The sequence below is a fragment of the Camponotus vicinus genome, unplaced genomic scaffold, assembly GCF_025532165.1.
Source record: "Camponotus vicinus isolate PSW18456_S1 unplaced genomic scaffold, iyCamVici1.0 SCAF_8, whole genome shotgun sequence".
Lineage (NCBI taxonomy): Eukaryota > Metazoa > Arthropoda > Insecta > Hymenoptera > Formicidae > Camponotus > Camponotus vicinus.
Window position 1 is genome coordinate 8,475,001 of NW_028141980.1, and position 27,105 is coordinate 8,502,105.

A 27,105-nucleotide genomic window follows, 5' to 3' on the forward strand; every position below is an offset into this window, starting at 1 on the left:
GTTCATTCAACATATCTTTTTAGTTCCAGTAACACATAATAGTGTTCATGCAACTATACCCATTCAACTAATTGATTCAAGTGTCTCAATCACTTATTTTGTTAATTAAAACACATTTTTTGTTATTTAGACAATTTTAGCATTGAATTAACAAAATAGAAGTCAACTAAAGTTATTTATTTAATTCAACAATTCCTTTTTCTCAGTGTATAAATTAATTTTAAATATAGAATATATATATATATATAAGTGGCAGCGTATGGCTGAGCCAGCAAGGCTCTTGCTTGCCATATGAAAAGTCGCGGGTTCAAGTCCCGTTAAGGCCAGAATTTATTTCTGGCGATAAAGCCGCCTTCAGGTGAAATATGGTACGGGGAATGGATTGTGAAAAGGGAAGAGGATTGTTCTGTATGAATTATATATATATTATAAGATTTCTTTCTCTCTCGCACAATTGAAGGAGAGAAAGAGAAAGAGAAAGAGATCCGACCGCTATCGCTCTCTTTCTAATGTTTAAGACAGTCTTTTGTATAGGGATGCGCAGTCTATGTCTTTAAGTCCATGCATCAAAGGTATATAATTGAAATTATTCTATATTTAAAATTAATTTATATAAAAATAGAAGTATAACTTACCATATGTTTTCTATAAGTTGAATCGTTGTTTAACTTTGTTTCGATTATTTCGAGTTCATTTTCATTTTTTATTGGTAGATTTTGGAAAATGTCTTCTTTTTCTTCTGAATCCACGGTACTAACTGATAGTTTCTGTGATATTGACTTTTGATGTCCTTGGATTATATTCATTTTTATCTCTAAACTTATCAATTTTCTGATAATAAATCGGCGAAAATTTTCAGTTACTGTAAATTAATAAAAATGTGGTTCTGCTTATAAAAATATATATAAAATGTTAATTTTACACAATTATAAAATTCACGATAATTCACGAAGAAAATGTGACAATACTAAACAATATTACACAAATATGAATATTACAGATCAAAAGTATATTATAAAGTATATTATACATTCAAATAAAAAAAATATAAGTTAATAATATACCTAAATCATCATCAATGTTTAAATCGGTAGTTTGTTGCTCGCTTCTGGTTGACCAGTTTTCTAATGGTTGAAATGCTCCTGATTGTGATTCTGATTGTGATTGTAATTCTGAAAAATAAAAGAATTTATTCTACTAATATTAAGAAAAGAAAGAAATTTTACAACATCAAGATAATTAATAAGTGTAATTCATATTGAATAAATTTTTGAATCTATCAGAAATTTTTAAACAAAAACTATACACCAATCAGCATTATTATAAAAAGCTGATTTGTATTGAATATAACTATTATTTCTTTATATTTATTCTGTAAACGTAAGAACTAAACCGATAAGATATTTTTTGTCGATGATTTTCACAAAAGTAAAAATAATGAAATTGGTCATCAAATTCTTATGCATTCTAAAAAAAAGTTTATATTTTGCTTAGTTTATAAGAAAGGATTAGGAAAAGTGTTACATAAAAGATATATTTAATATGATCATTGTAAAAAGATTTTAATGATTTTTATCACTATTCAAGTCGTCATATATTATCTTCGAAACGAAATGAAAAAACAAATAAGACTATTTGTTTTCGTTAAAATGAGTTGAAGAGTCCTCTGATCGTGCGCTATTACGTAAGATATATTACGATTTTAGAAATTGTAATACAATTGTATCAATTTATGTAGATTTATTTTCTGCAACGACATTTATCCTCGAATACTACAGGTAGTACACGTTTTATTTGTTTTATATGTTATATTATTCTAATCATTGTGAAAAATATTAATGTATCCATAAACCTTGTACATTATTCTTCAAAGTATGCACATCTAATGTTGATTTACCAAAACTCATACATTGCTGTAATTCAGAAAAAAAAATTTAATAATTTGACATCAGCTTATCTATTTTCATTATTTTATTTATTCATTATTATTTTGTATATTCACTATCATTATTATTGCATTATTTTTTGATAATAATTTCCAATTTTTGTTAATTTATTTTTATTCCTTCTCTCTTTACTCTTTCCACTTTCATTATAATTTTACATTTCTGTATTTTTTTTAAAAAGGATTATACTTACGGAAATCTTTGTTTGTCATTTTCTTAGAGTACTGCTCGGTATCTTCCATTTCAAACATATTTTTATTTATTTCAACTTGTTTTTTTACACAAGAGACATTCGCATTTTCTATAAATTAATTTTTTAGTTTATTATATACTAAACTACTCATTTTTAATATCTATTATTGCTATATCATTAGATTTTTACCTTTTCGCATAACTTTCCTTATTTCGCTATGAGTAGTTATTTGTTTCTCCGGAATTTTTGGAATATTTTTGAGTAATTCATCCATTTCAGATAATTCATCCAATTCATCACTACTATTCGATGAGTCACTCTTTGCTTTAGCAGCTCTGATTTTTCGTGTCTCTTTTAAATATTTTTCTGTTTCAGTGCAAGAATTTATATCTGATAAATCTTTGGCATCCTTTAATTTTTTCCTTGCCTTTTCATAGGAAGCTAAAAAAGAAAAACAATATTATATTATTCTAATCAATCTATTAACGTTTCCGACTAGACTCGATAAACTGTTAGTAAACTCGATAAATTGAAAATTATATCTCTTCGTATACATCTTGAATCTTTATAAGTTTCTTTAGACCATTGAAAATAACTCTGTTTATTAATATATAATATTTTAATGTAAAAGTGTTATAATATAATATATAATAATATATGGCAACATTAAAAAAAATATTTATTTATACTTGAAATTACTATCACTTCTATTTATAAAAAGTGGAGAAAATAAGTTAAAACAAATAAATAAATAAAATATTACTTACAAAATGTCCCGAATATTCTTTTGATTGGGTGTTCCAACCATGTAGATTCCGGTAATTCCATTAGTTTAACTGCTTTTTCATATCTTTTATTATTTGTATAATGTGGCCAAAAAGCATATTTAAAATCTGCACTTAACCAAATATTTGGAATAACTTGGAGCCCATCTTCAAATTCAACGACTGAATACAATTTTTTTTCAGCCATCCTGATATCATATCAATAAACATATTATATTTCAATATGTAATAGTGGAAAAACTGCAAATGTATTATTTCCACAAGGTAATTTTACGTATTTCGTTATCACAGTTTCTAATGGCCACGATTTTAAATGTGACAATAAGTGTACACAATATATCCCAAGCAAAGAAGATGAACAAGGAACGTCAAATAGATCCTTTTTTTCCAAAAATTCATTCCTATAATCATAGGAATGTTTCGTTTTTTACAGTGCGCCACATTTTCGATACATACAATAGTACCGTCGCTTAAGCCACAATTATTTGCTAATGTTCCAGCTTTGAATGTGATTCCATTATATTTAATAACTTTGTATTACGGATTATTGCAATCAAATGTGAGTGGACCATCATAATGTAATGCTACTAAATCTGGATGTGTTAAAATAGAACTTGACGAAATATTTTGTAATGGTGATGTATCTAAGTTTATTTCTTTCTCTGTGCATCTCCGTACTACTTGTTGTAATGGCTTTTCGGATTTTCTAAGTAATTTCTTTAATGTTTGCATATAATTTTCAAATTTAAATGCGCTGAAATCGTCAAGTGGTCCAAATCTTCTAACATCGTCTACAAGATGAAGAAGACTATGCACATTGTGCGACACATTATGAATTCCATACAGTTTTATAAATGTCTTTATAAAAAAGAAAACTAATTCTTGCGCATAGGATAAATATTCACGTAAGTTTTTAGAAGACATAAATCTTATTATCACGTGAAATATCATAAAATGTGTATATACATTTGTTTTTAAAATAGATTTGAGAGCCACTGGTCCTGTATATAGAAGTATTAATCTGTATTCTGTGGCTTTCCATAGCCTTATACAATCCATCCCTCGTGGTTTTCTAACAAATTCTGAAGGTATCGATGGTTTTAATTGTGTTAAACGTGTAAAAATTTCTTTTACTGCTCTATGTTGCATACGAAAATGTAGATCTCCATCAAGCCACAAATATATTAATTTGCACATAATTCCCAAGCATATTAAATGCATGTAATCTAAAGGAACATTTGTGACAGGTTTAAAATGAGGTATTTTTAACAAGCTAGATGTTACATTTGGGTTATGATAATTATCATCAACCTTCTCTATAAAATCCTCATCTGTTCTAAGTGGCGCATCCATTTGTGGAAAACATATCCGATTTTTTATGTATTCTCCTTCAGTAATGCATTTAGTGCAACTGGAATACCCTGAATGCCCTTTTATACATAAAGCAAATGCTTTGGCTGGTGTATCACATATTAGTGCTTCAATTTTACATTGTATATTACAATTATCGATGCAAATGCCATTCTCACATATTTCTATTGCTTCATTAATAAAATCTTGTAAAAAATCATTTGCGTCGGCTGGTTTTTCATTTCCATAATAAATTCCGATGATAAACACATTGTTATAGGGAAGAACTGAGCCTAATATAGGCCAAAATTGTTGCTGTGACGATTTCGATAACGGTAATCCATCAATGTTTATAGTTATTTTGATACAATCAAAATTATCTTTTTGTAATGTTAATTTTTTTGTAATGATATTTGATATAATATTAAATAATCCAAAATGATAATATATTCCTGGTACTACTACACGTATCGTTTGTGTTCTTGGTGTTTTTAAAAATGATCGTGGATCTGTTAACAATGTTGAAAAACAAGAATGTTGTTTTAATTTCAAAAGTAGTGCTTTTAGAGCATTATGTTTAATTTGATATTTCGTAGCCCAGACAACAAGATCTTTTTTAAAATTGCTGTTTGCCAAATGTGCATTTTCAGATGTCACATGAACTATTGATTCTTCACAAGGAATTCTTGTAATGCATTGTGAGGAATGTAAATTGTGTTCATTTATATATGCATCTGTATTGAAATGTTCATAATTTATTAACATATCGTTATTCTTGTTCTTTGTAGAAACATTATCTTTTTCGATTACTTGTGCATCGTTTTCAATATCTGTTATATCAGAATTAATTTTTAAAATGTTTTCCACATTGTTTGTGCGCTTATCATTAATATTCGTATGTGATAGAGCAGTATTTAACACAGATTTAGAGATAAATTCTGATTCTTGTTTAATCAATCTATTTAATTGTCGTTTTGACATATGTAAGATGTCTTTCCTTAAACGCTTTCGATTCATTTTAACTCTGTTTAAGTATATTATTATAATCGTTATTATCTCACGATTATCATAGACATTATATGTATATTACGTAAAATGCAGTATTTAAAATGTTATGGCAATGATGAAATGATTATGAATAAAATGAAATTTAAAATATATATAACATATATATTTATAATATTATCAAAATTCATATTAATAAAATTAGAAACGGAAATATTAAACAAATGCAAATATATTTTATGTAAGTATTGAACGTGAGAAATTAAAAATCAGAGTATTCCTTCTAGAATTATATTCTTATAATGAAAATATTTTTATCGATTACAAAATGTTAAAACTTTAATAAATTTTAATTAATATTATTATTGTCAAATTTTTCAATACTATCACTAGAATTCTTTTATGTGAGAAATTCATGTACATTTTTAAAAATGTATGACATTACAACAAAATTCTCTGGTTTACTCTGATTTTTCGTTCTTTAAAAAATATTTAAATAAATAGAATAAAAAAATGCAGAATAAAATAAATAGAATAAATAGAATAATTAAAAATAAAATGAATACGTTGCAATTACATACAAGGTGTTTCAAGTTTTTCTTTATAAACTTTAGTAGCAAGTTCTATGAACAGAAATTTAAAAAAAAGTTACATAAACATAGGTCTCCAGAATAATTTATTAGAAAGTTATTAAAGAAATACGAAATGTGTAAGAAACAATTTTATTTAAATTTGCATTTCAAAGTATTACCCGCTCATGTCAATATAAGTTATACATCAATATTGAATTTATCACTCTAGAACTTTCGTGAATTTATTTACTCTACAAATTTTGCTTTATCTTTATCTTTGCAGCTGCGTACAAACTTTTAACTTTTTGGGACAATGTTCTACATGATACACTCGAATTGCTAGTATAGTTGCTCATATTCATCATTATCATGATCACCTATCATTTTAAATAATAAACACGAAAAGAAAGATAAGATAATCTTATTTATAGTAAAATTACTATTTTTTCAATACAAAATTCCAACTTTTGCAATAACTTCCTAATAAAATATTTTAAGATCTATGATTGTATAACATTCTTTTTATTTCTGCTTATAGAATATGCTACTAAAGTTTGTACAGACAAACTTGGGATACCTTGTATATATATATGTATTATATATTATTATATATTATATATTATATGTATTATATATTATGTATTATAATATTTCGTGAGAATATTTCTCAATTTTATCGTTCATGAATACAATATTATAAATAATAAAATGTAGAATATATATATATAATTGATTTTTTATATACAATCCTTTATCGGTCCCCCCCCCCCTGTTCAATCATCGTTATCAATTATTTTAAATTAGAGCAAAGAAGTAAATATCTGTTCCGTTCGTCCTGATTGGTCAATCAAATTTGAAACTTTCGTAGCGTCGAACGGAACCCACTCTCTTTTACACACATACACACGTGGTCGATGTATTCGACGCTTCCACGAGATCTTTCCAGCTGATTTTGTACTTCATTATACCAATAAATTAGTATATAATACACATCAGTATATAAAATCATACGAATCTCATATTATAATTCTAAATATATAATGGCTCAAATAGGAAACGTGGTATGTAAATTATTTTTCTTGTAAAATCTTATAATAACCTAACTGATCATTGCATTTGTATTTCTAATGCGTAATTATAACGTAAATAGTTTATATAAATCATTGAATAATTGACTAATATTGCCTAAAATTTGTAACAAATTTATTTTATTAAAATTTACATGACTGTTAATATTAATTATTAAAGTAGTTATATTTCCATTTCAAATTATTTAATATCATCCATGTTTGTAATAATTATTAGACACTCTATTTATTTGCATATTTCTAAGAAATGACAATTTTGTGTTTACAAAATGTATTATTTTTATTTTGACTGTAGTCATTTAAATTAGCAAAGCACATATGTGTATTAAATGATGTTTCTTGATTTTTAGAAAATTTGTATCTATTTTTTATTCATGTTCTACTTGTTCCGCTATTCTAATGTCATTTGTTTTAATAAATCAGTTCTCTAAAACCATCTAAACTTAGTAAGGATAAATGAATCCAGGTTTTCTTATTGCATTTGCAAGGATTGTCACATTAAAATTGCTAAATGTTTTTTTTTTTGTTCTTTTTTGATGCTCATTCAAACAATTATTATATAAACAACCAAACTAAAACTGATAGTGTTTTACTTATGCTTTACTATTTTGACCTATATACTAAGAAATAAAAAAATTTAAGGATATCTAATAATTTTTAACATGGCTGCATATTATTCTATAAAAATACTGCGACATGTAATAAATTTTACATTTTAGACGGCAGATCAACTGATTGCTGGTTCCAGTATATTGTCAAGACCTGCTGAAGAATTTGACAATGATGTAAGTAAAGTGTGCAAATAATATTTATTAACAATATTAAGTATTATATCAGTATTAATTATTTACTACTTAATAATTTACTTAATAATTTAGTACTAGTATATTATTACAATATGAATAAGTTAATATTTGTATATTTATTTCACGTTATTAATGTTATATTAAAAAATTAGACTCGTTTTCTTCTTTTTAATCATATTATTATTTTAGCCATCTGTAGAAGCAATGTGGGCAATGAAAGCTATGGAACATGCGCAGGTTTATTTTAATGTAAGTATTACATATATGCATTCAAATAAATAAGAATAAAAATAAAAGAGATTATATTTCAGATTTTGTGCTCCGTTGACCCAAAGATTTTGAAGCTTACGCCTCATGATAAAGACATCTACAAAGCATTTAGAGAAAATTTCCCTAATATGAAAGTGGACAAGATTGACGAAGATGAGTTCAAGTCTCCACAAGAAAAAGAAAAATGGAGGCCATTTTGTGAACAGTTTAAGGATCTTGTGGAAGACTATAGTTTTGGCACATTATTAAGGGCAGATTGCACACAAGATTATACGGAAAAAAACAGTATATTGACAAGTCGAATTCAATTTTATGCAATAGAACTTGCCAGAAATAGAGAAGGCTTTAATGATGGTGTGCGAAGAAAATTCAAATCAAGTAAAGTTTAATATTGACCAGAATTAGCTTTTTTTAATGCTAGAATTAAATTTGGATATACATAATTTTTTTATTTATTACAATGCATATGTAGGGACATGATTTTATATGATATATATTGTAAATGAATAAGATATAAAATAACATTAGGTATATAATAAATTGACATAATTTATAACGGGATTTATATGATGACCTGACTATCTGGATTTAATATACGAGCTTAATGTTTCAATTTGACATAACCATTGTTTTTAATGATGGAATATTTTGTTAAATCTTTCCTTTTCCCATTCTTATGATTTTCTTCAAATATATATCTTGCAATATGTATTCGAAATATATTCTTTGAAACAGTTCTAATTTCTTGATAAAATTACTCTAATGTATAGATGTCAAAATTATTCCGATGCATATTGCCTTATATATTATTTTTTAAACAGTTTATTATGTAGTTCATAACTTCTTGTGCAGTCTCTGTCGATTGTGCCTTCTAAGAAACTATAGATCTTGCATGATATTTAAAATTATATTTGATTATTATATAATTATAATACAGTAAAAAAGTTTGTATCAAAAGTAATAGGATGAAAAAGATGGTATAATTAAAAACAAAAACTTGCGCTACTTTACAATTCATGGTCTTTAATTGTAATTATAATGATGTGATAAAATCAGGAAAGTCTGTAATATATACAAAGCATTTCATTTTTTTTTCCATATAAATTAATGAGTTCTAAAAAATTGTGATTTTATTATATATGTGCACTTTTCCTTTCTTTTCACAAATCTTCTTTCCTTATTTCAAATACGATTTTAAAAATTTTTCGACAGTTAAATTATTCTTCCCACTTATTATTTGTTTTGATCAGAATAAATAATGAATATCTAGAACTAATAAGAAGCCAAACTAAATGATTAGATACAAGAAGAGGAGAAGGAGCAAAAAGTAGACATGCGAGATGCCTAAAAAGTGTTATTAAATTAGGGATTAAGGTTAAAGATAATGATGCGGAGGACTTGTTTTGCAGGCTTGCTACGACTATTTAGAAATAAGTAAAAAAAAAATAATGAAAAGAATAGAATTGTGAGTAGAATTCGGGTGTCTTAATTTCTAGAATTGTGAGTAGAATTCGGGTGTCTTAATTTCTAAAAGGTTTAGTGAAGAAATGCACGAGAGCGACCGTTTCTAGAATATATTGCTATATACACACTTTAATAACCAAAAACAAACATTACAGTGTAATAATATCTCGTATTATTAATATAATATTGTATGTAATAATATAGAGTCGTTTATTCAATCGTAGTGAAAACACTGAAAACCATGTCTTCCTCTCTTATTGGAAAGAACAATGCGTATTTCGCGCACGCGTTTGCCTTCTTTTATTATTAATAATATTAATTCATAATGTATGTATGTGTGTGTGTGTGTATATATGTGTGTGTGTGGGGCGCCAGATCGACGGCACTCACGTAATGCTATGAAAAAAAGAAAGAAACGAGAAATTTCGCGAAATACATTAGCGAGAATGCGTATATATTATACATTGTAGCTTCGAGAGCGCGGTCGATCCGGTCGAGCCGATCGATCATTATTATAGAATAATAAATATGACAGTGCAATATCTAAAAAATCTGTCTTTTTTATGCAACTTACACATTCAAATACAACTGTACTCGAAAAATGTACAATATATTTTATTGCCCTTACGTAAATGTCAAGGAAAATCTGAATCGTCAAATCGTTATGCATGTGTGGCAAGTATAATTAAAAGTAAGAGACAATATTTTTTTAAATCTAAATGTTTAATGATGCAAGAGAAGACACGACTCGATGAAAGCTGTGAATTATCGATAAGCTGCGAAGCTATTGCAATTTTTATTCAAATATAGAGTCTGAAGAAAACATAATTGGATAGATTTATCCAAGTCTGATTTGAACTAGGTCGACTTAGCGATTCGCCGGATAATTTTCTGAATTTTTTACATTACTGTTTATAGACACGAATAAAAAAGATTAATCAGCAAAGCACTGCGAGCGATATTGACTTAAAAATTCGCATAAAATTGCACAAAGATTGCACAAATTCGATGACTCACAGTTTCCATATAAATTCGTTTCTTGCCTGTGAAATATAATGTAACGCTGGAATTTGAAAATTATTTCTTTTTTTAAGTACAGAACACATAACGATTTGGTACAATTACGGATTCTCCTCAAATCTCTATACGAGCAGTGTACACGCGATCCTTCTCTCAATCTCAGTCTCTTTCATTCATTTTCTCTCTCTTTCATCCTATCTCTCTTTCTCTCTTATTTTCTTCTTTTCACGTTTGCTCTCTATATCTGATCGCTAAAAACACTTGATTCAAGATTGAAGTGTAAGAATCAAGATAAAACTAAATAAAATCTTCCTTAGACGAGCGTTTTTTTTTTTTTGTAATCTACGTGCGGTAATAAGTAAGTTAACTAAATAAGTAGAATCTAAAGTATTTTATTTAATATTTTATACGCGTTGGAGAAATGTATGGAGTCATTTTATATACATATGAGAGAGAGCGACTTATCTTTCCTGGAAAATTAATTCAAAAATATTCAAAGAAGATGTATATCACATTTATATACCATTTCTCTCTCTACATTTTATTTTATTGCATTTTATTCTACCGAATGATGCAACCTGAAAAAAATAGAGCTTGCCGAATTTCACGTTCATTTCTTATTATTAGTGATTACTCGATTCAGATCACTTATGCACATTGAACAAATGACAAGAATCGCATACGTGATATTAAATCCTCAAATAGCAGAGTCAAATACTTTAATGAGCAAATTTTTCTGCTTGATCATCAATCTTTCTACCGTACCATGTTTTAGGATTAGATTGCTTCTAGGGTGCTTGAAAAGGGAGTATAAAATAAGAATAGAGGATGTGTAATAACGATGGGTTAAGCATTTGATCTGTGTCAAAAAATCGAGAAATTTTTGCGCTTGACTAGCGCTCTTAAAACTCTAAATTCGCCATATGATCTTCACTGTCTTGGTCTTGAAATATATACAGAATGTACGATTTTAAATGCTCTCGTGACATCCGGATGACCAAACAATATTGGAAGAATTACAATTTTTGTTAGAAACTATTTTTCCTATATCGTTTAGTTTTTCATTTCACTGCAGCATTTGAAATAGGATATCTTGTATACATATGAATGTATGTGTGTATAGTGTTTCATGTATATAAATAAATAAAATAAAAGATCAGGCGACTGAGTTTAATGTCACATGTAGTATACAAATATGTAATTGATGTTCTCTAATTGCTCTCCTATAGGAATCATAAAAAATCATACAAGAGATTACAAATTTAACGCGCATGCACTATCTTTGTACATGGATATATTAAGTTTGATGGTCCCTCGTTAGCTTCATTTATATAAAGCTTCATCCTTATAAAATTCATAATTATACTTTGTGCATCTTTATACTCTTGTTTTCAAACACCTTAGATTATAGATGTCGACTACACATCTTTAGTGAGCAAATAAATCATATGTAATATTCTCGTGTAAGAAATGGATACAAGAGGACAAATGTGTGTTTGTCATCGTTCGCACACGCTACAATAAATAAGTAAAAAGCGATGCTAAAAGATATACGTATATAATCTTATGTAGAAATCACGGCCGTCATATAACATAAATCTGTAATGGCGGCGAGAAATATACTTGAACGATGTTGAACACATATGATGCGATGATGAATGCGACAGACAATGAAATTAATCATCGTAACAAGTAAACAATGACGATGAGACGACGATGATTCGCCCTCTCATTGCTCGCACATTATCATACATTTTGCAAGATTTTCTACATCTGTGGCGCCTGTACCCTTCAAAATCTACAGTTCCTCTAAGTTATATAATAATGAGAGTACTTCTCACTGAGAGAAAAAACTTGCGAAAGTTCGCGCGTTAGTAGATCAAATTGCGATAAAAAAAAATTGCACGCGCATTAAGGCAAAAATCGCTGTCCTTCTACGGATCAATCTTGGTATCTCTTGCGCTCCGCGTCTCTTTGCAACAACGCGAACATTTCTCCGACAGGTGAATTTATCGAAAGATAGATTATATACTTTCATGTTTTTTGCAGCAATAATCTTTATTTCTTTTTCGTTATATTTTTTTTTTTACAAAAAAACACTACTTGGCACAGCTAATAGTTTATATATTAAATATTTTGCATATACGAGAACAATCGACATTAATAACGAGCACGATTGTCACTCCTCTACAGCAGAATTGCTCTCACGTTCGAACTAATTGCGGGAAATTATTTAAGTCATCTTAATTAATTAAGGCAACTTCAGCGTAATTAAAAATTCTTCTTTTCTCTCAGTGCGTGGTAACCGAGCGCCGAAAGTGACAACGATGCAACAACGATGCGGAAGTATGTGATAATAATAAGCCGTAAAAGTATGCATGTATGTGTATGTGTGTGTTTATGTGTGAGTAAATAAGCTCTACTCTTTTTTTTTTACAACACGACTGGGCGATAATCATAAGTTCGAGGAAACTTAGAAATGTAAAACGCAAAACATTCACGCATATCTTCTCTTTGAAAAGATTCGTATCTTCTTCACACGTGGCGCGCAATCGATAATCAATCCAACAATAACAGGGCATGTCGTATTTACGCCCTACGGAGATGTATATGTGTGTGTGTGTGTGTGATACGGAATAGTAGTATTTTTTAATAATAATAATAAGAATCATTACTAGAAGAGTTATAGATTGTAAGTAGTGAGTATATTAGAGTGTGTTTTAATAGAGAGCGTGTGATAACTGACAATACAAATATATTCCTCTAAACCTAGGATACGTCGGAAGAAAAGATGAAAAGACGAATGAGGAGGAAGGGGGAAGGACGAGTAGTTCCGGGTTGTAAGAATCGAGAGGTAAAGTCGGAAGGGAGAAAAGAGCGAAAGCTAGCTCTCTAAAATCCTTGGCTATACTTTAGACAAAGTATATCTTTTTTTTCTCGCTTTCAATGTGTAAGTCTTTTCGCTGAGGGATCGCTGAGATCTCAGGAGGGTTGATTTTCTCCGGTGGTGAAACTAAATTGATATGTAAATAGACAAGAGGAGGAGGGAAGGGAGGTCACCTATACGTATTCGTCTCCGAATCTGTTCGCGTCTCTTTGGCCCGAGTCTCCCCGGCACGATTACACGATTAGCGTTAAATGTGGCTGCCGGATGTGGTCCTTCTTAATTACATAGTTAGAAATGTAAGCTCTTGTAAGCTTGACAATAATCTATCCGTATAAATATGTCGCGTTTCGAGGACCAGTCGCGAGGACCAGCGGCCAGATCGCCGCGTCGTGCTCTTAATTAAGTAATCCTTATCGCGCGTATGGTCCTTTCTATCTTACACTTGTAAAATATAGACAGGAGAAGAGTTACAAGATATCGTTTACCGGTTACAACCAGGTCCGCGAAGCGAGGCTCTATTGCCACATATATGTATGATAGCTCTTAATTCTCTCTTCCTGCGATAGAGTACGAGATAATGAAAGTCGTCGACAGCCACAGTTATCGTTAAACGTGCGATATGAACACTATGGACCCATTAGATCTCACGCTACGACCGACGATTTTGACGATCTTGTAAAGCGACGTCGGTATTATTATTTGAACGACGCGACAATTTCGCAAACGAACGAATCAAAGATATGTAAATGCCGACTATACAGCTTCCTTTTCTCTCGTGCACTCTCTTTCTCTCTTTTTCTTTCCCTCTCTTACTCTCTCAGTCATGCGATCCTTGACACATTAGCCGAGACAAACCACCTGTTAAACGCTCGCAAGCCCGTTGTATACGTATAATGTGACGACGAATGCGGCTATATAAAGTATATAAGTATCTCTTATATGTATACTTACGATAATTGTATGTCGTATGTATAAGTATATTTATATATATATATATACATATACGTAATACGTATGTACGTATCGTCGGTCTACAGCAGGTGTTTTATTTCGTCTCTCATTCCCATATCCCGGTACGATCATCACGAAAGTGTCGCCTCTTCTCATTCATTCATCAGCGCTCTCGTTCTCTCTCACTCTCTTGCTCTCTTTTACACGTCACGCTCGTCGTGTGTCCTGCGTGTCGACTACGTGTGTGTGTGTCTCTGCGTGTGCTGTGTATTTCACATTATTAAGTGTATATTTTTACTTTTTTTTTTTACATAAAATATCGCATATCAGACGATCTTACAAAACTTTACCCTGGAATAAATGTACTTTACGCTGCGCGCGAGGGCGACCGATCGCGAAGAAAAGTGTTACGTCTCTTCGTGCAACCGATCTCGACTTGTAATCTTCGCGATCGGTACTTTCAATTGTCTCCTCTCTCCGCGATTCGCCTCGTGATTTATTTAGATATTAGACTTTGTGACGACCGACCCACATCTGTGTCGCGATCGAGTACGGCGTGCCCCTTTCTACGCAATCCTTTCAGACATGTTAAGCGATACAACTTCTACAACGTCCACTCGCCATGATATATATTGTCGATCGGATCTCCAAAGTAGAGAAAAGTATAGAAAATTTAAAAATCTACTTATTAAGTGTACACTAATCAACGATGGTAAATTTAAAAAAAATAATATCTGCTAAAAGGATTCAAGGGGTTCGCAGAACTCGACTGTGAGATCACATCTCGCACTCTCTATGCACACATAACACGTGTCCTCGAGAACGACACGTTACAAGGGGCGACGATACGCATTGAAAGACGCAGTCGCAAATCATATACGCGACATGTTTTTTTTTTTTTTTTTCTTACACCTCACATTATTATTTTCTCGTAAAAAATTTTATTCATTTTTCTTCTCTCTCTTTCTCTCTCTCTCCGTTACAACGCACATTACTACATCTCAGATTTTACTTTTTACTTTTGCGTTAAAAATTTAAAATACTCGTATTATACGTAAGTATTTTTTATGACCCTGTTTTTCGTAAAGGCTTTTTAACATAAGTCGATCCTGGCCGAGGAAGATAAAGGAAATACAGGTTCTTCAAGATAGAGAGGGGTGAGGATAAAGAGGGGTCGAGAAGACGCGACTGCGCGCTTGGGGGGGAAGGGGAGAGGAGAACGAAGAGCTCGTTCGAACCTTACGCGAATTTTACCCTTTTCTCGTTACGTATCTTTTCTTCTCGACGAACGGAAAGATTAAAGTACCGGAAGACTAACGCAAAACGTACGAATAACGTAGAGACTTCAACGATGGATCGAGTCGCAACAATCCGCAATAGGGTGTCGTCGCGTTTCCCCGATAGAGAAAGTCCACGTGAGCGAATTTTTTCTCGACAAAATTGGCACGCGTGCTCACTTTTTTTGTATAACATTTTTAAAACCGATGTCGAAGAGGTTGAAGTTTCCTCTACAATCAAAAATCGCGATACGATATTCTACGAAAATACGATATTTCGCGACGAACACTTTTCTCATCGAAAAAGGATCATCTACATCTAATTTATTGTTCTCTTTCTTTCGATAATTGATATGACTTATTTTCATAAAAAAGAACACCTTCGCAAGCTGTTCAGGATTCCATCTTCGGGATCAGAGCTTTCGTCTTGTTAACGATCTATTGCAGATTGAACAACAGATTGTCGCAAGTTCACTCTACTAATTGTCAAAGAGACAAAAAAGAAAAAGGAGAAGTTGGAAATCACGGTAGGAAGCAATTACACTAACGAGAGGAGAGCGAAATGACCCCGCTTTAATCTTCGAAGTGAGATAACGCGAGTCATTCTTTTCAATTGTGTATCGCGCAGTAAGTGCAAGAACTGAAAGCTTTCCCCATGCAAAGTTGAAGAGAATCATATATCTCTTTCTACAATTTCAATCTCTCTTGCCGCATCTACGGCATCAAGAGAATGCAATTTTTAATTTATACACATTCCGAGCTGCCATGAGAGAACGCAATTTACTTATCCCCCTTTTGACATTTCGTTTCGACGAGATTTCTATCTTTTTCAGCGATGCGAATTAAAGTCAAAAAAGTGAAAACTTTCAAGATGTAAAAAAATGAAAAATAATTACGCGTTTTAATATATTAAATTTTTTTAAAAATAAAATTAAATCGATGATAAATTGAAAGAATAAAAAAAAATAATATGCACTTTATTAAACAACATGTAAATCTCGCTAGAAATGCCTGCGTCATATTGTAAATTTCAAAGGCAATATATATAGCGCAAGATAAAAAGATTTTAAAATAAAAATATCAACGATATTAATTTATTTCATGATTGTCTGAAACGTTGTTCCACCGACCGTCATCTATATTAAAATTCCTACTGCTGCGTATACTTTTATTAGAACAGCAAAATTGATTTCTCGTATTTAGCTTTGCGCAAATTTAGAGTTAATTCAAACTGCACAATTAACGTGAAACGTAACCGCAGGTGCATCGGTGAAAGCGAGTGAGCGTATCTCGATATTCTCGTCGACATTCGGGGAATCGTCAGAAGGAAAGAGGAAAGTAGGGGGAGAGGAGGATTGATCAAGCAGTGATTAATATAATTTGGCAATTTGGCACACACGCGTTATACCGCTCGCAATTTACGACATTAGCTTGGCACAAAATTGAGCCGCTCGAGGCAATGAATTTTCACAATCGATTTTTTCTTTTTTTTTTTGGCACCTGAATCGCATCAAATGATTGATGGTGATCTTTCCGACCTCAAAGTCGACAGTTTTTTTCCTTATTACGTTGACCTACGCGCGCTCGATTTTCAGTTCGCCTTGATTTACGCGGGAAGGAGGGGGAGGGGAATAAAGGAGGTAAGCGCGCGATTTCAGGGTCGCGATTAGACGACAGACCGTTGTCTAAGATCGAGGAGAAACGATCGGTTTCGCACATGAAAGTGATCCGATTACACACCGATTATCCTATTACAAGTGGCAATAACACATTCTAATTTTATCGTTAAACAGCAAACAACAATCGGCTTGTTTAAAAGTCCGTAAAAATTTAGAGATCGCTCGCGCATTCTTCAGCATCATCGGGATAAGATATTGTCCCATGGATACATAATTCTTTTGCATTTCCCATTCTATGCCGATTCTTAATCGACATACCTGCTCGTCCGTAAACTATCTCCCGTTGTATACTACGTTAACATGTACAGTGTGATAATGACACGATTCCGAAGAAGCTGCAGTAGCTCATCAGAGTAATCTCTCCGTCTGTCGTCCGACTCGCCCTCTGGTCACGCGCGACAAATACACGCGACGAACAATTTCGTTCGATCGCGCGAAATTTTTCCTTTCGCGGAGGGGGAGGAGGAGGGCAGAGGGGAAGAGAGGTTTCTCTTCGGTCCTTTAATTTCCACGCCCTGCCCCGCCGGGGAAGGACGCGATTCAATATCCTATAAAAACTAAGTTTATTTCTTAGCTGATTGCCTTGCGTTACGGTAAATGTTAGGTCCCTAGCCGGAATTGCCGCGGACGCTGCTGATCGGAGATCGAGCGGAGATCTCCGCTTCCCCGGAGATTGGAGAGAGACTCGCGTCGCGTTCCATCTCGATGACCCCTGTTTGTGACTTTCTCGTTTCCGTAGAGCCGTCTTCCCCCGAAAGTCGAGATATACGGGGTGTTTTTTAATAGGTTCGAAGAATTTTAGGAGGTGATTCTTTGTCGAAAATTAAGGGGGGTTTTTCATATAAACATATACTCCTACATCCCTCTTTATGGAGTTACACTCCTCCAAAAATGAGAGTAAAAATTAGGTTTTTATTTTTTTCTCAAATTTGGAACAAGTTAAAGAAATGAAATTAGGTGGACATTTTCCACTAGTAAAGAGGTTATTTATTAATATTTTCTTCAGCCTCCTGTATTGTTATAAAGGGACGAAATTAGCAACCCCTATTCAATTTTTTATTACAACTTTTTAATGGACCGGAACATGATCATCTAAAAATATGCATTAAAAAGTTTAATTTATTTAGAAACTTTTTTATTTCTTTTATTTTTTCATAAAATCAGTAATTTTCAAGAAAAAAATAAAATACGTTATCGTGCACAGCATAGGTTTCGAATTACGAGAAGTTAAATTTTAAAATAAAAATAAAATTAGAGTAAATGTTGGGAAAATTGGAACAAAAATTACAATAAAAATCTAAAAAATAAAAATCTAATTTTTACCCCCATTTTTGGAAGAGTGTAACTCCACAGGAAGGGATGTAGGTGTACATGTTTATATGAAAAATCCCCCTTAATTTTCGGCAAAGAATCATCTAAAATTTTTCGAACTTATTAAGAAACACCCTATATAACGCGCGCATTTTGAAAAGAAAAAAAATAGAAAGAAGTTTATGAGAGCAGATACATTCCATTCCGTTTGTACTTGTATCCGACTCATCGTGTTCAGCCGATTTGACATAATCTTCAGTTTGCTCGACGTACGAGACAAACGGCTCCGTTTCGCGATTCGCGACAATCCTCGGTAGGAGGACCCACGCGATAAGGATAAGGCCCCTGCACTAACAGATTGCTCTACGCCACAACGATATGATCGCAATTAATGCTGACGTTCGCCCGCTTTGCTCTCCTTTAATATGCGCGCGTGTCTAATACAAGCGAACGCTCCGCTCTCTTCGCGATCGCGTTTCGTATCTTAATTAGGGGAAAGGGATGTACGTACTCTCGAAACCTTTCAACGATCGCGTTATTTCATCGTCTCTTTTTTTTCGCGAACGAGAATAACCGCGTCTTCGTTGAAGTATTATTGGTCAGCGTCAGTTGCTCCAAAGTTAGGTCTAACTGTACAGCGTGCATATAAACACGCAAGCGTTCTTCTTAGATACAACTTGACTTTTATACAGCCAACAGCGTAGATTAGCTCTGACTAGCTAACGTTTCTTGGATGTTCCTCGTTTTCCCATCCGGAATACGCTCCTATCTACACAATATAGAAAGCGGATATCGTTAACTGCTTATTATATGCTAACTACTTGTTGGTGCGACAGATCTTGAGGGATATAATCTAAACGCATCTCCCTAATCCTTGTAGATCCTTCTTAGATTATACGCTCCTGCGTGAACACTTGCGTTCTTTCCTTCTTCTCGATATAGTTTTCTTTTTTTTTTTTCTTCAAAACACAACTTACGACATATGTGATTAGACGATATCTTAACGGTCACTAGAAGCTACAGAGAATCCGAGATAAGATCCAAGTGCCCGAGATATACAATCAATCGATTTCCGATCGAACGCCGGATAAGTGTAGGCTAGCTTATCGGAGCAAAAAAAAGAGAGATATCAATTATTCTAGAGTCATATGTGTCATTGGATATGCTTCTGGAATATGTCGGTGTGACATTCTTAGATAAGTGGCAGATAAACTGCGTCGGCTTTTCTCGAAAACAACAGAATTGCCTCGATTCTGATCGCCCATCGTACATTTCTTCTTACATCGCTTTCCAATCTTTACGACGTCCCGCCACTTTATCAATCGCTTATCAAACTCCGTAAAAGTCAAGTTTGACACAAGGGATTGCAATACTTGTGATAATTCGAGCTTCTCGGCACCGCTGTCGAGCGGAATTGAATCTTTGCAAAATAAGGCGAAGCGAATCCACTCTCTCGCTATAAACTTTCGAAATAGTTTGAAATTTCCCTGAGATTAGTCCTATGTCATCCTGTCACTTATTCTCTAGTTCCCGAACAATTTTTCATTACTTAAGTATCTCTGAATATTATTCACTTATCACGTATAAGCGTGCTTAACGAGCCACTTTACAAAGAGGATTTTCAATTAAAAAAGCGATAACTCTCTTTTCCAATCAGCTGGAAATAGCAATTTTCTCCGAGTTGTAATTTTCCGAAACAGTTCTCAGTTCTGTAGAATTCCGTGATAATGAAATAATATTAAGAGATGCTTAATTAATGGAAAATCGCTTGGGAGCTAAAGAATAAGTGACAGGATGACGTAGGACTAATTTCAATGAAATTTCAAAGCACTGGAGAATTTTCATCTTTCAATCCCATTTATTTGTCATTAATGAAACTCGATAATTTCATTATTTAAACATTATTAAAATTAACAAAAAAATAATCACGTCCGTATTCAAAACTGTTAATTTCTTTCATCGTGTTGTACATTTCTTACATGTTCCTTACGAGAAGAATATTATTAATTACTTATTGCTCTCTACTTATTTAACTCTTACATCTTATAAATCTCATTAAAATCACTCCCTAAATAAATAAAATGAATAAATGTTCCATAGCTTGCAGAGAAATACAAATACAATTATCTTTAAATTATTCTAACGCGTTTTGGATACGAACGTTATAGAATTTTGCATCAAGCACAAGTGAACTTTTCAAACGAATAAATTTAAAACTTTCGAAATTAGTGAAATTACTTGAGCAAAACAAGAGATTATTAATAAAAAAATATAAATTATAATGCATCATCTTATTTCTTTGAACTGTACGGTCTTTAAGTATATATATAAGACGTGCCGGACCGATAGTAATATATACAAGTTTCAGAATTATTCAAGAAAGAAAAGAAACATGTATCGCGTTATTTTTTAAAGACACATTAAAAGCTTTAGATTAAGCATGTAGTTTAAAAAAAAAAATGTTCTTTTTTTCCCTCTTGACGCATTTAAAAAAATCGTGAAAGTTTCTCGATTTAAATCGACGCGACATTTCTTCGCGATTCTGTGAATCCTTTCAGTACCCGAGTGTAATGTCCGCTGACATTAAAAAATAATTTACGCACGTATTAAAATATCGCAATTCTTAAAGTTTGACGATTAAAAAATAGAATAAAATAAAAATAGATTAAACTTTCCATGCTCAGGTTCGGTATTGAAAGGATTCATATCTGGAGACATAGTTTGAGCGGGAAGATCATGATTTGTCCTTACGTACATAAATGCGCGCAGCAATCGTCTCCCGTTTTTCCCATAATGTTATTACGATATTCAAATATAATATCCGACACATCTCTGTTTTTCTAAAATCTCGACACTCCTGTGCCATTCGATTATTGCACGCGCGCACATATATACATATATATATACATACATATTTCAGTTGCTTGATAAAAGGTGAATCCTGAATCTTCCCGATTTTTCTCGCGTCTCTCCTCTCTTCGTTTCGCGTTCGCAAACATTCGTAGAATACATCCACATGCGCTCTTTCTTCCTTTTCCCATCTCTATCATATATATTTTTTCAATAATATATAAGTACTCCTTCTCTCTCTCTCTCTCTCTCTCTTTCTCTCCGCGAAGTGCCTTAAAAATTGATCCTTAACTACTTACTAATAATCGATTCTAATCACAGCAATTATTTATTGTTGATATACACAATCATACAGCGTCTCTCACTAATTGTTATTTTCATCGTTTTTTTTTCATCAACTTTTTTTAGTCAGAGACAACTTGTCGTTCGAACGATACCGTTGCTCATCTCGTATATTTTTTTTCCTTTTTTTTCCTTAATATAATTACTACGATACGCCGTCATCGTCTATTTATATCGGTGGAGAATGAGGGTGCAAGGGCATTAGAGCGAGGATGAAGAGGAGGAGATGAGGGTGAGAGGAGTGCCTTGTCGCCACGATGAGAAAAGAGAGAAATACTTCCGTTTTTCCTTTTTTCGAAATATATAATAATAACAAATAATTTTCCACACACAATGTTAATATGTGTATATATGTATAAATATAATTATAAATAACACAGAGCTATAGATCTCTTGAAATCTCTAATTTAAATAAGTCACCAACAAACTCTCGCGTTAGTCAATCGATTTGCTGAAGAACTCGGTGCATCGATCCAAAAATAAACGCAAATGGATCTAGAGAAAATAATTTCTTTCCTTTTTTCGCGAGATACAATCGACATACACTCGTAAAATACGATACGAGAATTATATCTTCTAATGTCAACTTAATAAAAATTTAATTGGGACCTTAATTAATCATATATATATATGTGTATAGTTTTCCTTGACTCCAAGAGATTTAACTAATCAAATTTCAAGTATAAATGGAAACGTTTTAGTCCCATTATTACAGAGATTTCCTAATTAGACAGATCTTTCGAAAGTTGCGACAGATGACTGTTTCCAATTAAATTTTCCCTAAGGAAGATGAACTTTTCAAACTCTGTCATAGTATTATTGAGTCTCACTTTGAACAACACAATTGTATCTCTCGAGCAAACTTGCTTGTATTTCTCCTTTTTGCACGGGAGAGTCGTTCGTGACTTATTTCGTTCGGAAAACAAAATGACATAAAGCGCGTATTGCGATTCGAGAAAAATAAAATACATATATTGATGTAATAAATAACGAGAAAAATCATAGATGCCGATATTACAATCATTTTCAACTAAAAACTTGTCCTATAAATAACGACATGCTCCAAATACGTAATAAGTATGTACAGCGTGGAAATTATATTTACAACACGCGTCGAGAGAAAAAGAAGAGAAGAAAACCGCAAAAAATATTTTCGATAATAAAAAGAGAAAGGAAAATATCACAAAAAAACGACTCCACGATATATTATTCACTCGTACAAATATAAAATTAGTGCTGACGATAACAATCAACGTTCTTTTTTTCTTTTCTTTTTTTTTTTTGGAAGGATCAATTTATGTATTAAAAATTAAAAGCGATTCTTACGCGATTTTACACGAATTAGAGAAGATGTATAAAAGTGATACATACGCGCGAAGACCGTGTAATGATCGTTAATTGAGCTGACACCGGAAGCACAGACTAACAGTTTCTAACAAACATTTTCTCTTCTCCCTTTTGCTTTTTTACACCCTTTTTAATTTATGTTTGGCACATAATGGAAGTTGCCGGCGCAGGATTTATATCGTGAGACGTTAATCGTCCGCGCCATTGCCAATTTTACACATACGTATACAAGTATGTAAGAGAAATATTAAAGATGGGGATGTGTACGCGTGAGAATTGCCGAAATATATACATATAATGTAGAGTAACTGTACAACTAATTTTGGAATTTCATTATATATATCTTGGCGATTCTCGGCCCGATTTTTAATAACAATCTCTCGGTTCAATTTATTTCTCGGTAAAAGAGACTCGAAACGAAACTTGGACGCAATAGAAAAAAAAAGTATCCAACGCAGTACCAAAACCTAATCGTTTCACAATTATGTACAGACTAGTGTACACGTGAACAAATATTCATCTAGAATACAATAATAATAATAAAAAAAAGTTGCACAATGCCGCGCGCGCGCATTTCTCTTTTCACACACACAGACGGAGTAATAATTTTATTAAATATCAACGATTGTAAAACACGATTAATATAAATAACACGAGAACGAAGAGTCTCGATAACGATATAAGTAATAAAAAACGTACGTACAAAAAAACGCACATATCTACTAAAAAAAAAACGATCAAAGAATTTGTCTGCCGTTACATCGCGGCGGCTCTTGTAATTCGCGAGCCAAACCATAAGCATCGAAGGGTAGGATGGGGGGGCTAAAATCCGACAGAGAGGAGGGTAAGATCGTAAGATGGCGGAGAGCTGAAGTGGACAATGATGATGAAGAAAGGGAAGGATGTGCCTCTTGATCGAGTCTGGGCTTGAGCTCGCACCTTTTCATCGCTATTTATCTCTCTCTCTCTTCTAGTTACTTTTATCGTATAATAAATATATATTATGTGTGTATATATATAATATATGTCATTATTTATATATTCCACGTAATAATTTCATTTATTCTTTTAACAGAAGCGCGCGCCCGACACCGTCCGCGACGTGCACGTCGGCCGTTTCCGTTATTCAACACTCGCGTAAACGTGTACTCGAGAACGACCGGAAGTGTCTGTCGAGGACGATGTCGAGAACGCGCTAGGGAACGTTCGCATCCGTTTGTCCCTTCGCGTTTCCGAGATTTTCCTTGAGGGAAGCGCCAAGCGATCGATGGTGCGAGGACGTTCGCAGTCGTTTATTTTTTTTTCTTAAAAAAAAAGAGAAAAAAAGAGTATTACCGACAATTTTGGAATCCGAGATTCGCATGCAAAAGCTACGCAACTACCGTGAAATTACCGCGCGCGAATTATAATCGTTACTTTCCGACCCTCGACGCTCTCCACGAGAGTGATCGCGATCTCGATTATTTCTGGACCGCGTTGCGACCACAAGTTGGTATTATCCGTCATAGTAGCTTCGAGATTGGTCACGGATGGGACACGGGAGATCGCGTAATGAAGATCGATGACACGAAAATGCGAAATCGACGGCGTGCAAGATCGCGGTTCGACGTCACACGTGGATCTCGAGAGATGTGCGGGAGAAAGCACGTGATCAAAGATGTTCAATTCTATCTGCACTAATATAATCGTATCGATCTACTTGCGTACGAGGTTGATCTGGCTTTGGACCCTCAAAGGGTCCTAAACCGCAAGAGAGATATTTTCAGAAAACAATTATCTCTGATCGAGGAGTCTGAAGCGAAAACACGTGTTCCCGTCTCAGAGTGATTCTGCGTACGACGCCGCTGAATTATATTCAGACTCGTTTTTCTTTCTAAAAATGCAAGTCGAGTATCAACGATACCTACGCTCGAAGGTCCTCTTCTTCCGGCGATTCATTCATCTCCAGATGGTAGGTATCGTCGATCCTTGAACATGTACAAACGAAGATGTTAAGACTTATATGAGGGGGAATATGCACCGTGTTTCGCACATATTGGAAGCATCACGAAAGAGAAGATCTCTCTTCTCCCTGTCGCTTCGTCCGCGTGTATACGCGAAACAGAATGTCACGTATCAATTCTTACGTTCCCTTCTTATATGAATCATTTCGTATAAAACTACATTTTTTTTTTCACCAAAAGGAGTATATAATTTCGGCGTGGAAGTACTTGCTCTTTCAACTCTTCGAACCGCTGTCGCACAAGTCGGTCCCCGTGATACCAGGTCGCACTTTCGTTCGCAGTCAGTCCGAAACGAAGTAACTAAGCTCGCGAACCGGTCGCGAAACGCGTCGAGACGCGTGTATAATCCGCATTTTTGTTTGCTCTTCTTTTTTAGAAAAAACTCTAACAATCGGCCTAATATTATTTAGTTCGCGCATCATCGCGCATAGTAATAATTTATAATAATAATAATAAAATTCTCTTCGCGTATTTTTTTTTTCTCTCCCTGTCTCGCGTGCCTCGCTTCTTTTTTTTACGTCTTTTTTAAATATAAAAATGAAAACTAACGTATTTATCTTTGGCTTGTTCCCTTTACCAATCGGCGGCAGCTTTTGCGGCTGCGGCGCGTGCATCATTATTTTTTTTCTTCTTCTTTTGTTTAAATAACTTTTTTTTTTGTACAGTTTTGTACACTCGGGTGTGTCTGTGTACGCGCGTGCGTATTCTTCTTCATCTTTCCATGTACGTAATCTCTTTAGAATACGTGAATGTATGTGTGTGTGTGTCTGTGTGTGTATGTGTGTCGGTGTATCTTGTTGAATTTTAACGTACACGTCTTGAAGCGCGCACAAATAGACTTCTTTGAGTATCGTACGAATGTGTGCTACGTTTTATTGTGTCTCTCTCTTTCTCTCCCTCTTTCTCTCTCTCTCTCTCTCTTTCTCTCGCTCGCTCTTTTCCTTTCTTACTGTCGTGTGTCTTGTTTCTTTTTTTTTTTTGCAAGTGTATCGATTTGCAAGCTGGTTGAACACAGTACGTGGCCCAGCCCCGTATACGTCACTGACAGCTTCGCGCGCCCCGCGATGCTCCGCGTCCTTTCGACGACGATAACGACCACGGCAACGCTCCACGTTTAGTGGATCGGCGATTTTACAAGGTCCGGTGGGATGAAGTGATACGCGGGCATAGGCACCCCCGATGTCTCCATCGATATCCTGAAACACAGTCAATTGGCCCGTAAGAAATAACACAACGTCCATTCATATCATTGATGGTTGCATCTACCAAAAGAACAGAGAGAGAAAGAGAGAGAGAATTTGAATAATTTTGTCATTCCAATGTCAATCATTTTGCTACATATCGCTCGCAGCTTTGAAAGTTTTAATGCCTCATAATTAAATTAATTCTTCCGATGGATCAGTCTTTCTCTCTCTCCCTCTCTCTCTTCTCGCGTTTATTAGGAAAAAAGTTTTGAATAAAATTCCGAAACGTTTTCCCGTGATATCGGAGGAAAAGATTAATTAAACATTACGTCGATCTTTTCGTCCGAGTATCATGATGTTGTCCAACATTTAAAAGTATAACGCGCGTGAATCTCTAATGATTCTCTGATTCTCGCGTTTTAAATTGCACGCCCGGTCTACGAACCATCGCACAGCGATGGAGTGACATTATACACTCGAGCTGTTTAAATTCGACCTGCAAAATAAAACTATTACTATCAGGTAACAAAAGGCAACGTTACATTACAACTTTGATTTATAGAAATCTTATCACGGATCTCCCGCAAGGATTCGGATGGTTGACCGTAGAACACTTGGTATTTAAAAAAAAAACAAATTGCGCAAGACGATTGAATTACAAAAAAAAATAAAAAAAATAAAAATAAAAAAAGAAAAAAAATTAAACTTCGCAGCCAAGGATAAGTTAATTAACAGGACTACGAAGGAACGGATGGTGCTTACCAAAAAACGGGCA

General features: G+C 33.3%; 4 protein-coding genes across 4 annotated transcripts in view; 1 reads left to right on the forward strand and 3 right to left on the reverse strand.

The window, feature by feature from the left end:
* Nucleotides 1–3,119, reverse strand: part of LOC145975958 (uncharacterized) — a 5,389-nt gene extending 2,270 nt beyond the window's left edge. Inside the window, exons 1-4 of the mRNA XM_083106722.1 lie at nucleotides 2,907–3,119; nucleotides 2,329–2,580; nucleotides 1,065–1,172; nucleotides 636–862 (exon numbers count right to left, since the gene is read on the reverse strand). Of these exons, the coding sequence (XP_082962848.1) occupies nucleotides 636–862; nucleotides 1,065–1,172; nucleotides 2,329–2,580; nucleotides 2,907–3,111 (792 nt within the window). The 5' untranslated portion in view covers nucleotides 3,112–3,119. The remainder of the gene's footprint in view (nucleotides 1–635; nucleotides 863–1,064; nucleotides 1,173–2,328; nucleotides 2,581–2,906) is intronic.
* A 336-nt stretch (nucleotides 3,120–3,455) lies between these two features.
* On the reverse strand, nucleotides 3,456–5,298 carry LOC145975957 (uncharacterized). Its single transcript, XM_083106721.1, has one exon. The coding sequence runs from the start codon at nucleotides 5,289–5,291 to the stop codon at nucleotides 3,462–3,464; it is 1,830 nt and encodes a 609-aa protein (XP_082962847.1). The 5' UTR covers nucleotides 5,292–5,298; the 3' UTR covers nucleotides 3,456–3,461.
* Nucleotides 5,299–6,737: 1,439 nt separating this feature from the next.
* On the forward strand, nucleotides 6,738–15,313 carry LOC145975315 (protein PBDC1). The gene is made up of 4 exons (XM_083105689.1): nucleotides 6,738–6,912; nucleotides 7,659–7,724; nucleotides 7,935–7,994; nucleotides 8,057–15,313. Exons 1-4 carry the CDS (start codon nucleotides 6,892–6,894, stop codon nucleotides 8,402–8,404), a joined length of 495 nt encoding a protein of 164 aa, XP_082961815.1. The 5' UTR covers nucleotides 6,738–6,891; the 3' UTR covers nucleotides 8,405–15,313.
* The window catches only part of Mub (poly(rC)-binding protein mub), a 111,345-nt gene continuing 93,814 nt past the window's right edge, over nucleotides 9,575–27,105 (reverse strand). The window contains exon 8 of the mRNA XM_083105680.1: nucleotides 9,575–26,342. Coding sequence (XP_082961806.1) covers nucleotides 26,261–26,342 — 82 coding nt within the window. The 3' untranslated portion in view covers nucleotides 9,575–26,260. The remainder of the gene's footprint in view (nucleotides 26,343–27,105) is intronic.

Bases quoted from the DNA above. Each gene is read 5' to 3' on its own strand.
- LOC145975957 (XM_083106721.1), bottom strand. From the start codon at position 5,291: ATGAATCGAAAGCGTTTAAGGAAAGACATCTTACATATGTCAAAACGA.
- LOC145975315 (XM_083105689.1), top strand. From the start codon at position 6,892: ATGGCTCAAATAGGAAACGTG. The intron at 7,725-7,934 runs GTAAGTAAAGTG...TTATTATTTTAG, and splicing joins CTGAAGAATTTGACAATGAT to CCATCTGTAGAAGCAATGTG. The intron at 7,995-8,056 runs GTAAGTATTACA...ATTATATTTCAG, and splicing joins ATGCGCAGGTTTATTTTAAT to ATTTTGTGCTCCGTTGACCC.